At 47.5% G+C, this 12,657-nt stretch overlaps 4 protein-coding genes across 4 annotated transcripts; 2 read left to right on the top strand and 2 right to left on the bottom strand.

Annotated features, from left to right (window-relative positions):
* Positions 1-80: 80 nt before the first annotated feature.
* Positions 81-2,339, top strand: E1B28_007686 (uncharacterized protein; the record flags this gene model as incomplete). The annotated part of the gene is made up of 8 exons (XM_043152450.1): positions 81-215; positions 265-335; positions 392-524; positions 582-1,220; positions 1,275-1,451; positions 1,506-1,772; positions 1,839-2,057; positions 2,121-2,339. Exons 1-8 carry the CDS (start codon positions 129-131, stop codon positions 2,337-2,339), a joined length of 1,812 nt encoding a protein of 603 aa, XP_043010536.1. The 5' UTR covers positions 81-128.
* Positions 2,340-2,527: 188 nt separating this feature from the next.
* On the bottom strand, positions 2,528-6,097 carry E1B28_007685 (uncharacterized protein). Its single transcript, XM_043152449.1, has 15 exons — positions 5,948-6,097; positions 5,752-5,809; positions 5,275-5,641; positions 5,118-5,226; positions 4,976-5,065; positions 4,573-4,916; positions 4,421-4,520; positions 4,102-4,371; positions 4,005-4,046; positions 3,836-3,947; positions 3,639-3,783; positions 3,441-3,587; positions 3,222-3,387; positions 2,792-3,173; positions 2,528-2,731 (listed from the first exon to the last, which is right to left on the bottom strand). The coding sequence occupies exons 3-15, from the start codon at positions 5,595-5,597 to the stop codon at positions 2,637-2,639; spliced, it is 2,325 nt and encodes a 774-aa protein (XP_043010535.1). The 5' UTR covers positions 5,598-5,641; positions 5,752-5,809; positions 5,948-6,097; the 3' UTR covers positions 2,528-2,636.
* A 1,955-nt stretch (positions 6,098-8,052) lies between these two features.
* On the bottom strand, positions 8,053-10,072 carry E1B28_007684 (uncharacterized protein). Its single transcript, XM_043152448.1, has 6 exons — positions 9,384-10,072; positions 9,254-9,326; positions 9,031-9,194; positions 8,594-8,970; positions 8,414-8,537; positions 8,053-8,364 (listed from the first exon to the last, which is right to left on the bottom strand). Exons 1-6 carry the CDS (start codon positions 9,558-9,560, stop codon positions 8,164-8,166), a joined length of 1,116 nt encoding a protein of 371 aa, XP_043010534.1. The 5' UTR covers positions 9,561-10,072; the 3' UTR covers positions 8,053-8,163.
* A 20-nt stretch (positions 10,073-10,092) lies between these two features.
* On the top strand, positions 10,093-12,626 carry E1B28_007683 (uncharacterized protein). The gene is made up of 2 exons (XM_043152447.1): positions 10,093-10,480; positions 10,532-12,626. The coding sequence occupies exons 1-2, from the start codon at positions 10,166-10,168 to the stop codon at positions 12,581-12,583; spliced, it is 2,367 nt and encodes a 788-aa protein (XP_043010533.1). The 5' UTR covers positions 10,093-10,165; the 3' UTR covers positions 12,584-12,626.
* The last annotated feature ends 31 nt before the right edge of the window (positions 12,627-12,657 follow it).

The following is a 12,657-nucleotide window of genomic DNA, read 5'->3' as shown; positions in this document are numbered from 1 at the left end:
GTGTGCCGGTAATTTTGCCAAACCAAGTATAGGCGGTCGGAGCATGTCCGGCATTTATTTATTTTTGCCTCTGCCCTCCATAAATTCTCGCACCCAATTTTGCTCCCTCTTCCTCTTACGATCCAACCATGAAAATCACGAAAAAGATTGAAGAATGCGACAAGTCCAATAAGATTTGGTGGTCTTTCGAATACTTCCCTCCTCGGACAGCACAGGTATGCAAACATATCGAAAGTCTATCAGTATCGTCAATCGTACCTTTAGGGATTGCAAAACCTTTTGGATCGTATAGAGCGTATGAGGGGCTTGGGCCCTGAATTTATTGACATTACATGGTCAATATCTGTTTTCTCTAGGACTAGATTCAACGACATTGACCTTGGATAATCAGGAATGCGGGTGGAAGAACGTCCGACCTAACGGCAGAGATGGTCAAAACGTGTCAAGGTTTAATTGGTCTTGAAACTTGCATGCACTTGACGTGCACGAACATGCCCAAAGAAAAAGTGGACATTGCGTTACGGGTGCGCACTTTTACTCGGTTGTTTAACACGTTTTTTATGATCACCCGTTTTTTCCAGGAGGCAAAGCTGTCCGGTTGTCGTAACGTTCTAGCTTTACGTGGAGACCCACCTGCAGGGAAAGACGAGTGGGAAGCTGTTGAGGGAGGTTTCATTCACGGCATCGACCTCGTACGACATATTCGACGCGAGTATGGCGACTACTTTGACATTGCTATCGCCGGCTTTCCCCAACATATGCTCCTGCCCAAAGACGAACGAGACCTTGAAATGAAATGGCTGAAGGAAAAGGTCGATGCTGGGGCAAATTTCATCTTCACGCAGATGTTTTATGATGTCGATATCTTCGTTGATTGGGTCAAAGCTGTTCGTGCCCTTGGGATAACCATTCCGATCGTTCCTGGAATCGCGCCTATCCAGACGTGGAATGGCTTCATGAAAGCGACCAGCCTTGCCAAGACGAGCATCCCTCAGAATTTCATGTCTGCCCTTGAACCCCACAAGAATAATGATGAAAAAGTTCGAGCTATCGGGATCAAGCTCGTTGCCGAGATGTGTCGAACTATCTTGAACGCTAACCTTGACATCCGAGGACTTCATTTTTACACCATGAACCTGGAAAAGGCCACTAAAATGTTATTGGAAGAGTTGAACCTAGTACCAAGAATCGAAACCTTGAAGCCTCTTCCCTGGAGACAAGTTAGTCCCTTCTGACTTATAATCACCAAATGCTCTCTTACCTTGATTCTTCAGTCCCTCACACCCGGTCGGCGTCAAGAAACAATTCGACCCATCTTCTGGGCGAATCGGACCAAGTCGTACCTCTCTCGTACGGAGAACTGGGACGAATACCCCAATGGGCGGTTTGGAGACTCTCGCAGTCCCGCGTATGGTGAGCTAGATGGTTATGGGGTCTGGCTCAAACAGACGGTAAGCCACACTTTCTCACTCCGGCAGTGAGCTCAATTGATTCTCTCCCTCCAGAAAGAGGATGCGTTGAAGTTATGGGGTGAACTGACCAGCTTGCACGATATCTCGGAATTATTTGCTCGATTCTGTACTGGAGAGCTTGCGGCATTGCCATGGTCTGACCAGGCACCCGCAGAGGAAACTTTGACTATCTCTGAAAAGCTAGCTCGGATGAACCGAATGGGTTTCCTAACGATCAATTCGCAACCTGCCGTCAACGGTGCCAGAAGTGATGATAAAGTATTTGGATGGGGACCCAGCAACGGTTATGTCTATCAGAAGGTCGTACCCATTACTTTTTATGCACCCGTGCTTGCATCGGACTTACCCGCTCTTGCAATCGATTAGGCATACCTCGAATTTTTCGTATCACCACCTCTATTGACCATCTTACTTTCTCAAATCGAACGCGATCCCAGCATTACCTACTATGTTATTAACAAGCGGGGTGACCTTCGCACCAATACCCACTCCGATGGGCCTAATGCGGTGACCTGGGGCGTCTTCCCGGGTAAGGAGATAGTTCAACCTACCATCGTTGAAGCTGTCAGTTTTATGGCGTGGAAGGTTAGTTCCGTTCTCTGGATCTCGTAAACATGTCTCTGACCTTCCCTTACCCTTTCTCTTTAGGATGAAGCATACGAACTTGGTCAGCAATGGGCTAAAATTTACGATCCAAATTCACCATCCCGCAAAGTCATTTCCGAACTCATGGAATCTTCGTATCTCGTTAACGTCGTCCATAACGATTTCCACAATCCAGACGCGATCTTTAAGCCATTCTTCAAGGCAGGTGAAGAGTACATGGCATCGAACCAAATAAATGGAGTTGCCGCAACGGATAGCTAAACTGTATTCTCCAATCCCAACACGCCCGTCTTCGTTTTCTCTTTAGATATTAGTGCTTTCGTTCTGCTTCTCGTTGCTTTAATTTTCTGCGGGTTCAACCCCCGTATTGACACTGACACTCATTGATTATCAATATCCCAGTGACTCTATCTCATCCCCTCATAACACCATTGTAATCTCTATCCATTGCATTGCATCAACTGCATCTTACATATACTGTATTCATCTATCCCATCATCTTTGTCCTATTTCATAGGTGGCCAAAGTTTGTGGCGCTACTCAGTGTCAATCACCAAACTAAGCCAACAATTCCGAAAAATAATAGTTGGTATCGTTCGGGGATGGACCGGCTGTGAGACCGCTAGGGATCTCAATCGTCTCACCGGAAAGATCTAAACGCTCGAGATTCAGCAATTAGTTCCAGCTTTGAAAAGATGAAAGGGTCGACTTGCCTAACAACTTAATCTTCAATCCGATCTCTGTCAATGCCTGCACGAATCCAGCGGTTTCTTTCGACGAAACATGTCCACCATCGCGGCGTAGCATATTCAGCCCGTCCGTCCAATCCGCCCACCGAGACTCATCTGGGGCGATCTGATCGGCAAGGGATGCCCCATGTTGACTGATCAAAGAAAATGACAATGGAGACGGTGTCAACACAGACGTAGGCAGATCGTTGTGATCTCGTAAAACGTGTGGGGGTGCTATCCCAGTCCCAGTAGCTATTTCACCGATGGCCGCGATTTCTATACGCTCCGGTAGATCTTCTAATCCGTTTCGAACGGGGAACTTCATTGCATTGTCAACGTAATGGAGATATTTGAGTCCACTGTCCTGTAGAAACTGTAAGACACGGATCTGTTCAAGAAAGGAATGACAGACCAGCCGCATGAAACGCCACGGTTGGGTTGGTCGCCGAACAGAGTCCCGCGGTACCGGATTAGTGCCTGGAATGGCATTAACGAACCAAGCACCCTGTAATAAGCACTGCAATCGCTGCTGGCGAACAAATTCGTACGATTCCTTGTAGATCTTTGCCCTGAGATTGCTGTATTGGATGGTCAGAAATGGTGAGCTAGACACCGCGGTAAACCGTCGTACCGCACGGGGACTTTGTTAAGAAGGTCGTCCTCCAGTTCGAGCTCCTTCATTTGCCTATCTCTGACAGCTCTGTATTCACACTCAAGAAAATCCTGTTCAACCTCGTGCCATGGTCGTTGACCTTCATCTTCGAGAGACACTTTGACTCTAAATAAACGTACAATGAGTATTAAAATCAAGGAAATGTCGCGACCTTACTGGCTGCGAACCAAAGCAGCGACTCGAGCGAAATCTCCAGAAGCTGAACCACTCTCGCTCCACATTCTTAAGAAGAATTGTGTGGCCAATAAATGGACCTTAGAATACTCAAGAAAAAGGGGTTGGAAACTTGTAGATGTGCAGTCTAGGTAGTTACTTAAGCGGGTATTACCATGGACGAGGAGCTAGATACTCACAGCCGGGTGCAAATATAGACCAATGCTGGCAAAGAAGTTCAACCACTTCGTTAGAAGCTTTTGCTATAGGACACCTTCGCTCCGCAGGTCGACTCAGTTGCTCTAGAACAACCTGCCAAAAGAGCCAGTGATCAGGCATGGGAACAAAACTGAAGGGAATAAAGTGGACCTTGGAGAAGTCTGGATCATGTGTATGTTCAACGAATCTTTTCTATAGTTGCTTCTCGTCAAGAACACTGAGGTCCGCTTAATGAGGGTACACTCACTAAGCACTGTAGACCCAGTACCCCGACGTTAGCGAATGCTTGTTCGATGTCTTCACTCTCAAAACCCAATTTTCGCCATTTGAGTGGTTTGTTGTCTTGGTCAACCTCCTCTTCGAGCCTACTCGATGCCCAAATAAAGTTGAGGTCGGCAATATTGGCGCCATATTCAACTGGGGTGCTCTGCTTGCGATATAGAACCCTGAGCATGTTAGCCTGGAAGTCCAATATGCCAGAAGTCAAATCTTCCATAGTATGATTGGACATCAGTCGCTGAAGGCATTTTAGAGGGTGATTGTTTGAGAAAATACAATCTGCGCACCAGAACAGCCTTCCGAACATTGAGTCTCTCGAGCTCGTCTATGAACTGCCCCCAACGATTCTCGCTGGCATGCGCTAACAAGGAATTGATTAGCATCATACTGTAAAAATGGATCGGCTCAGCGAATATAATGGGATGTCACTTTGAAATACCTGTGTTGAACCATTGCGGTATCGGCACTTCCTAACCGATGAACGACGGTATCCAACATCGTCTGCTCTCTGCTCATCTGCTCGAACACCCTGGCAAATCCATACCGATAAACTGAGCCCGGAGGAGGAACAGGTGAGCTTTTACTAGAGCTCGCCTGTGGTCCTGGAGCGCTCATGGGATCGGCTTCCACTAGTTTTTTCAGTATGGCAGTAGCAGGCCGGCACACATTGATGGGAGATTGAGGAGAGGATAAGATTTTAACGATCCTGAATATGAAATCATCGTCTAGAGTTGACCAGCCGTAATCCAACTCCATCAAATTCTGCATCGCGAGGAGAGCATACTACAGGGAGATGTGAACCACAACTCATGTGAAATAAGTTGAAAAATGAAGCAACGCACCGCTAGTGAGTTTCCATGCGTAGTATAAATGACAGCAACCAATTCTGCTACCCCATTGCAACTAATAAATTCTTGAGCGAATTCACGCTCCTGTAAAGGCGTGATCCACGGCGGGGTACGAGGACATTCAAGCGTTACTTACATGAATATATTTTCGTAAAGAAAACAACCCAGTTTTCAGAATTTTATCATCCCTCGAGGTAAGTTTCATTGCGATATCGTGCCCTTCGCGTGCTGGTGCATTGACCAGGCTAAAATACTAGTAAGAAAAAGGAAACTCCTTGAGCTCGGATCCTCACTGTAAATGAACATTTCCCTTGATCATCTTCCTCAGGTTATCGTTCGTGACTAACACCTCATTATCGTCCCTCAATGCATAGTCCGAAGGAGGACCCTGAATCTTGAGATTGACACAGAGTTGTTTGATGACATCGTTCACAGTGAGAGTTGGGTCAATTCGAGCTCGAACAGTGACACCGTTGGCGGTCGAAACATTATTAGTCGGGACAACACCGGGCCTGTTTTGTGCAGGATTTAGCTGTGAAGACGATCCGTTGGTGTTTGTGGCAGTAGATGGTGATACAGGAGTTCGAGAGATGGAGGAAGTACTTGGATTTGACATAGAAGTCGGTTGGTTTTAGTTATCGCGTTCGCCGTGTTTCTTGCCTAAAACAGAAAGAAAGGGTCAGCACGAGCCATTTAGAGAGAACAGATAGTAATAATTTGGGCTTCAAAACGCTCGGGTCGACGTTCAAAGCTAAGGAAGTAAGACTCACAAACGACCTATCCCGCCCAAAAAGTAAAAAATTACGGCCAAATATAAGCCTATGTGGTCTAAGTTCGCTAGTCAGTAATGCAGTCAATAGACGTGATGATGTGAAGGAGATCGAATGTGAGCTGAATTTTTTGTCCACCCAGACTGGCGTGCGAGTGGATTCATCCTAAGCAAAAGACATCGAGTAAAAGACTCACCGTAGTGATACAGTGATAAGATTAACAATACAGCCCGCAGAAGTAATGTGAGTGTAATCGAGAGGTTGAGCCAAACTTTTCACAGCAGTGACGGTAGTTTGCAGTAGTCGCCACGTGAAAGCTCTCACTCGCAGCCACCGTGATAAATGTGGTTGATTTGAACAATTCGGCCTAACACTCGGTTTATATTGCACTTATTCAACTTTCAGGATTATCTGATCAATACACACCGAACGTCAATTTTCCGAGGATTCTGAGGAAGGTTACCGGGGAACTCGTTCGCAGAAGTCTGTATTTCAGAGAATGTTGAACCTGGGCTGTTCCTCTTCCAGGTTGTGTTCGACGCAAAAAAATCTAAGGCTGGTTTTTCCTGAGTCAGATATGTTCATATTCTTATAAAAATATGAATTAGCGTTCAAAAAAGTCCGTCGTCCGACTACGTTTGAATGTTGGGACACGTCAAGGCTCTTTTCACTCACACCCTACTGGTTGGGGTGCTCTAGTGTTTAGAGGTCGCTCACTCAGGTCGTCATCCGGAAATCACTACTTTGGCATTGCAGATGACGGCCGTACTGCTTCAATTTACTCAGTCACGATGTTGTGATAGCTTTCAGGCAGGGTCTACTGGTGTATCCCGGCACTGGGGCCAGTGTATAGTGAGCAAGTGTAACCGATAGTTGAGACGGATTTCTAGTTGAGTTTAGCCTTTAAAACAATCATATTCTCTTTGTGAAGGTTGAAGGTTGAAGCCTTAGTACTCATTGAAATTCTTTCAAAAGTTCCCGCAAGCCTCAGCGCATGGGATTCCCTCTGCAGAGCCTATGTTCCAATACGGAAGTTTCGGGAGGTTACCGGAGAGGCCCGAACACGCAAGGACCAAGAGCAAACGACAGAACCCGAAGGGGGCAACATTCAAGGTCAACATCCTACTTATTTCCGATTATTTATGTGCTCATACTCAGAAGACGCCAATACCGTTCCCGATTTCCCTTTACCGTTTCAAGTTTTAACCCTTTTGTACCATCAACTGGGATCTCGTTTCTTTTTTCCTATCCTGGCCGCTTGGGTCCTAGAGCCTCAATTACATATCACATAGCATTCATTCGACTGCTGGGCGCTCACTATTATGGTCCCTATTTCCTTTCGATTTTGTGGCTAAGTATTGAACGTTGAACGTGCGAAATCGACAGACATGATCCGGGTTCATCACATACCACTTTCCAGCAACTTAGGTTGACGGATTACCAGCCTCAAAATTCCATTAGGTTTACTAAAGTTCCGAACAAATGCGCATCGCAACTTCACATCTACCCACCTAGGTACAAAGGATCGCTGGTCGGTTCGAACGCGGGATCACTGTGATACCTTGTTCAATAGAAAAGCACGAAGTTTGAACTTTGGTTTAATCCACAGAATCTCTGACTGTCGGACTGAATTGCGCCTTGCCGATATCATTTGCATTGACTCAGCTCTCCAGGAGAGTGGTCTGAACCATCTCACTACCTGGGGCTGTTTGAAGTTACTCATTCAATGCCATGCCTTCACCGGCTCTCGACATCGTATTTTTCTCGATCATGATGCAGCGCCCTTTACTACGTGACTACTCCTCTTCTTCAGTGATGGTCGTTGTTCATATAACTCGCCAGCTGTAGATGGATAAACGGTCGTTGATACCCCAATATCGACTCAGCGGCAAGTGCTCCACTTCCCATTGTCGATGCGATCTGGACGATCCCCAGAAAACTCCGAAAACTTCACGAGGTCCCTTCCCTGCAGAGTCACGATGGGATTGCCTTTTTTAACTTGACGAATACTCAAGTGGATTCCGAAAAAACCTCGGGCGAGTTCGAGGGGCACAAAATTCTACTATTTGTCTGGTATATCAATGCATCACGTTTATGCCCGCCCCCCGATTCGAAGAGAGTCATGGCATCCCGCAGTGGCATTCCGCGACGTCCGAAATCCACCACTATGTACTTATATACATAACTGCTTTGGCCCTTATGAGATTGAAATCGAGTACATAATAATTTAATGGCTCCACCATTGTGAAAACACGAGGCTCCAAGCTTCACCGGTTGACGATGGGCCATCACAAACAGGGTCGCAGACATCGTTAACGGTTTGCATAGAGTGTCATGTCAAGAGTGCACAACAATTCTTAGATTTCTTCGGTTCATTTACTATACATCCTCACACCCATGAACTGCTCCAATTTATACGGTAAGTTCGTACGCAGCCGCAAGAGCTACCTTCGCAAATTCAAGCGAGTGAGACCACGAAAACCCAGAGTAGGCTGTGGTGTCCGAGCTAGTGTGGATGACAGGACTATCATTACCAGTGACTGCTTCAAAGGGGAAAGCAGTTGGATATCCAGCTTTGTACCAGCTCGCATGATCAGAGCAAGCGTAGCCGCACTGTGTCAATCAGCTTCAAAAGGCCAAAAATACTGCGGGAAATCCATACCGGTGTATCATTGGCAACAGGAAGAGATGAGTAGGAGCCAATAATGCTTCTCAAGAAGGTGTTTAATCCGGCGTCGATGTAATCGGTTTCAAGCGCGATGACCTCCTTCGAACCCGGTTTGAAACTAGTTGGGGGACCAACTAGTGAGAAGTGGGCGTTCCAGCAGAACATAGCACTCACTATCCGGTCATATCAAGCTGAATGAATGCTTTGACATTGACTCTCGAATTTGCGTAACTGGTAGCAATCGCTTGGGATCCCAGAAGGCCGGCTTCCTCACCAGAATACCAATGGAATTCAAGAGGAGTACTGGGTTTGTAACCAGAAGCAACCAAAGCACGAAGAATCTCGATGAGGTTCACTGTACCTGTACCGTCATCATCCGCTCCCGGAGCTCTTCCACTGGTCGGATTGTTCAAGTTGATCGAATCCAGATGGCTACCAAGAATCGTAACCGGAGAAGAAGCAGTGGTTCCGGCAATTTTAACGATCACACTAGATTGTACCCAACTGTGGGTGAATAGTGAAGCAGTGATATCAGAGCGTCCCAAAGTTATCTAGAGATAGTAGGGTTCCTGTGGGTGTCCAAACTTGAGATGCGGAAGGTCTACACTTACACTCTTGACTTTACTCAGGATCCAGTTGCTGGCATCGGCACCGGTAGAAGACCGATAGTAACGGTTGTTGAAAGCGGTAAGAGAAGAAAGCGAAGACTCCATATTTGAAACCGAGATTGTGCTCAATATCGGCTTGACTCGAGTCTGGTGCGAAGGGGAAGGATCTTGTAAATCCTGTCGTGAGTACGCTAGTGTAGAGCCTTCGCCACAGGTGGCCACATACATGTAGCAAAGGACTCAAAATTTTCCACCGCCGGCGGATTTTGTTCAAGTTCATAGGTCTCGGTAACATCGAACTAGGATCATGAGACGGCTTGAATTTGACCTACTTGAGGAAAGATTGATGGACCTACAAAGTGTTTCCCCGCGCGCATCAGCTCAACTTCGGTCTTCCACACAGGATCAGCTCCGTCCTCTAAGCTAAGAAGGCGAAGATTCTTTGCGACATTGGCCAAAATCTCGTCGTGAGAAATAGGCGCACAATTGACAAGTTGCAGAGCAGCGAGCGCAAGGAAGACCTGGAGCCTCATGAACGTCAAGGGTTTGAACGCGGAATCATCTAGAGAATACGTCCCTTTATAGTTAGGCGATGATTCTCGTTCGTGTGGAAGAATTCTTGGCAACTCGAGTCTGAAAGGTCAGCGAGGGTGCTTGCGCATGGCTCAATCAACTGGACAAGAAAATCATCTTGAGAAGCATGGAGGAAGACGAGGTAGAGCATAAGGTCAAGATTACTGTACAACATTGATAAGGCTTCTGTGGATTCAGAGCCTTGACGCTGTAATTGAAGGTATCAACCTGGTATAGGCGAGGGGGGATGTCGCGACACATTGCACCATAGCGCACCATGCGAGTTGAGGTCATACGGATCTTCCTCCTACAAAATTTGGATGGTGCCGAATTCGGGTCGCTGATACTTCAAGGTAACATCAGACTTCGGTGGATCTTCGCCATATCCAGTTCCGGAGAGACGTTGAACATGTATCTGAGCAAACACGGGAGAGCGGGCGATGGCCCAGAGGCGTAAGTACGCGAGAGTCTCGGATTAGATAATAAACCTCTGTTCCAAACACCCACCATCGTCCACAACCAGGACGCGCCTTCCACTCCTTTGCGACTTTTTTCTGTCAAAGCCATGCTATCTTCAAGTGCATCTAAGGTCAAAACGCCCAGTACCAGCTCGTCTATCGCTTCCTTTGATCTTGATGCTGTTCCAGTCTCCGGCTGTAGTCTGATGTCTGAGTCGCTTTCCCTGGACTCGCTCTCAACAATCTCGGATGATTCCACCCCTCCAATCCCTCCTGGATGTATGGTACCATTGTCCAGAATTCTTGGCATTGGCAGTAGCAGTACTATCTCCGAAGAAGGACAGATGATAACCACAACCATACCAACTCCACCGCGTCTAAGAACGATATTGAGGGAAAATTTGTGCATTCAGCGCTGGTCGGTGCGTTCATCGCCTTGAAGGTTAATTTTCCGTCACTTATTCAAATATCAGGAAACTATCAAGAACAACTGCGAGGTACCTGGTCACACACCTTGGGCCAATCTCGGAAACTACAAAGAAATCGAATGGATTCCCGAAGGATCTATACACCCCCACGACGCCTTTCAAGCAGCCCTTGCCAAAGTCAGAGGTCGAAGAGACGCATACTCAAGTTCCCATCGTAAGCCCAATGCTGTTCTGGAGTCCCAGGAAGATAAGAAGAGAACACGCCGCACAACAACCCATGGTTCCTCTTACCGCAAAGCATTGGTCTTCGAGCGCGAAATTACGTTGGACACGGGAGACGAAGTGAAGAGATGGACGTTACAAGTTCCAGCTTTGAATATGAGCCCTGATATGGTGGACGTGATGATGGAGTTGCGCCGTTTAAACTCGTTCTTTAAGGAGGAACCCGATGGACTTCCGCCGTCCCTGATGATCTCCAACTCACACTCTGCTATGCCTCTCTCTCTTCCGTCAACTGCCAGCCTGCAATCGTCGTCTGGACCCACGACTCTGGCTGTCCGTCGTGGGAATAAACCTCTTCCACCCTTGTTAACTAAAAGCGAGGTCCCGGGGATCCTTGAAGTCCATCCATATCCCGAAATTCCTACCGCGTTTCGTGGGACACCTACCTCCACCACGCCCAAGCTCGCTAACTTTCAGAATCTCCATTCCAGTTGTAAGCCTTCAGGAGATTTTACGGACATGATATCAACTTTGCGGTCGCAATGCGCAACTCTGCAGTCCCGCCTGTCTCCCCGGGCGGCCCATTGTGATGAACTCGAAACGCGGGGCGAGTCATCTGAAGTTGGTCTCGTGAACGATGAAGACGAATGGAGTTTCGCTCGTCCCTTGTTGCAAAGATATGGAGATCAGATACCATCTCTCGACTCACAGTTAACGCCCGACATTCCCGTCACTGGAAATGCGGGAACGAGCACAGTTCCAGGTACAGCTGACACCGGCAAGAATAAACTCTTCGACCGACACGCTTGTCCTCGTCCTCTGGTTGTCCCGAGTGCCTTAACAACCATCATGCCTCCTTTCAACGGGGCAAATGACCATCCCACTACGCCGACCATGCGTGTGAGCCTGGGCCCTTTGGACACCGTTTCCTCGATGGAGAAACAGAGAAAAATTCCTTCTTTGCTAATGGAGTCAAGTCATGAAATCTTTCGGCGGACTACGCCACCTCCTCCACGTTCTCCAACTCCCTCTGGTTCCATGAAAAGTATTTCCCCTTCCAATGTTATCTCTGCCACTTCTTCTCCACGGGGTATCCTCAAGCGATGCAAAAGTGTTCGATTTGCTGAATCTTCCGTCGGGGACGGTGACGATGGCGTGCCGACAGGGCGCCGTTCAACTCCAGTACGTACTCGCCATTCCCTGGGATCTGGTTTTCAATATCAAAAACCTCTCAAACGCTCACCTCTACACGCAACGCTCACCTCTGGTATATGCACCAATCAAACCCACAACACAGCCAGCCTATCAGCTTCCACTCCTAAACCAACTGAAGATGCCACAACTTCTCCCACGATACCATCTTTGCGCACGGCCGGACGGCAAAAGCCCCCTTCTAATTATGGAAAAGTCGTTACAAAACCGCCTGCAAAAACTTGTTGTCCTGCGACCCCCACGAGGACGTCAACTGCAGGGGTAATAACGATTCCTTTAGTGACACCTACACGTCAGCCAACAAGGACTGAACGCTCTGAATCTCAGGCAGTTTCCGCTAAGGGTTCCCTTACTCCCAAACCCAAACCGACAAATGCTTCTCCGATTAAATCCCGGATAGAAGCTCGCAAAACGATAGCGTCGTCGTCGTTGAGATCTCGTTCTTCGACTGTCTCACCTGGAATGACAGAGAAGGACAAGGAAAACAAGGAGGTCAAGCCGACGAAGTCGAGGGGTCGGGCGTCATTGTCGGCTTTGACTTATCGTGAGCAGGTTACGACGGAAAGTGGATTCAGAAGAGGCAGTCTCGGTGGCTCAGATACACGGGCCAGCAACAGTCGTATGCCGGTTCCGTTGCGAAAGATTTTGACCAAGTTTAAATAGCACATGATGTAAGTAACTGCATAGTTGTAACGAGATGTTTACCTCAAAATCAGGATACTGGAACATGAGGTCTC

The sequence above is a fragment of the Marasmius oreades genome, chromosome 4 (genome assembly GCF_018924745.1).
Source record: "Marasmius oreades isolate 03SP1 chromosome 4, whole genome shotgun sequence".
Classification (NCBI taxonomy): Eukaryota; Fungi; Basidiomycota; class Agaricomycetes; order Agaricales; family Marasmiaceae; genus Marasmius; species Marasmius oreades.
Note: the sequence above shows the minus strand (reverse complement) of the source record. Positions and strands in the feature narration are given on the sequence as shown.

What these genes read in the sequence shown, in the direction of transcription:
- E1B28_007684 (XM_043152448.1), bottom strand. Translation starts at nt 9,560, where the DNA reads ATGAGGCTCCAGGTCTTCCTTGCGCTCGCTGCTCTGCAACTTGTCAAT. An exon ending in TTTTGAGTCCTTTGCTACAT is followed by an intron (nt 9,195 to 9,253) that starts GTATGTGGCCAC and finishes AGGATTTACAAG; the next exon opens with ATCCTTCCCCTTCGCACCAG. An exon ending in CTGTTGCCAATGATACACCG is followed by an intron (nt 8,365 to 8,413) that starts GTATGGATTTCC and finishes TGATTGACACAG; the next exon opens with TGCGGCTACGCTTGCTCTGA.
- E1B28_007685 (XM_043152449.1), bottom strand. Translation starts at nt 5,597, where the DNA reads ATGTCAAATCCAAGTACTTCCTCCATCTCTCGAACTCCTGTATCACCA. An exon ending in GTCTATATTTGCACCCGGCT is followed by an intron (nt 3,784 to 3,835) that starts GTGAGTATCTAG and finishes GTAACTACCTAG; the next exon opens with ACTGCACATCTACAAGTTTC. An exon ending in CGTGGCGTTTCATGCGGCTG is followed by an intron (nt 3,174 to 3,221) that starts GTCTGTCATTCC and finishes CAGTTTCTACAG; the next exon opens with GACAGTGGACTCAAATATCT.
- E1B28_007683 (XM_043152447.1), top strand. Translation starts at nt 10,166, where the DNA reads ATGCTATCTTCAAGTGCATCTAAGGTCAAAACGCCCAGTACCAGCTCG. An exon ending in TGTGCATTCAGCGCTGGTCG is followed by an intron (nt 10,481 to 10,531) that starts GTGCGTTCATCG and finishes TTCAAATATCAG; the next exon opens with GAAACTATCAAGAACAACTG.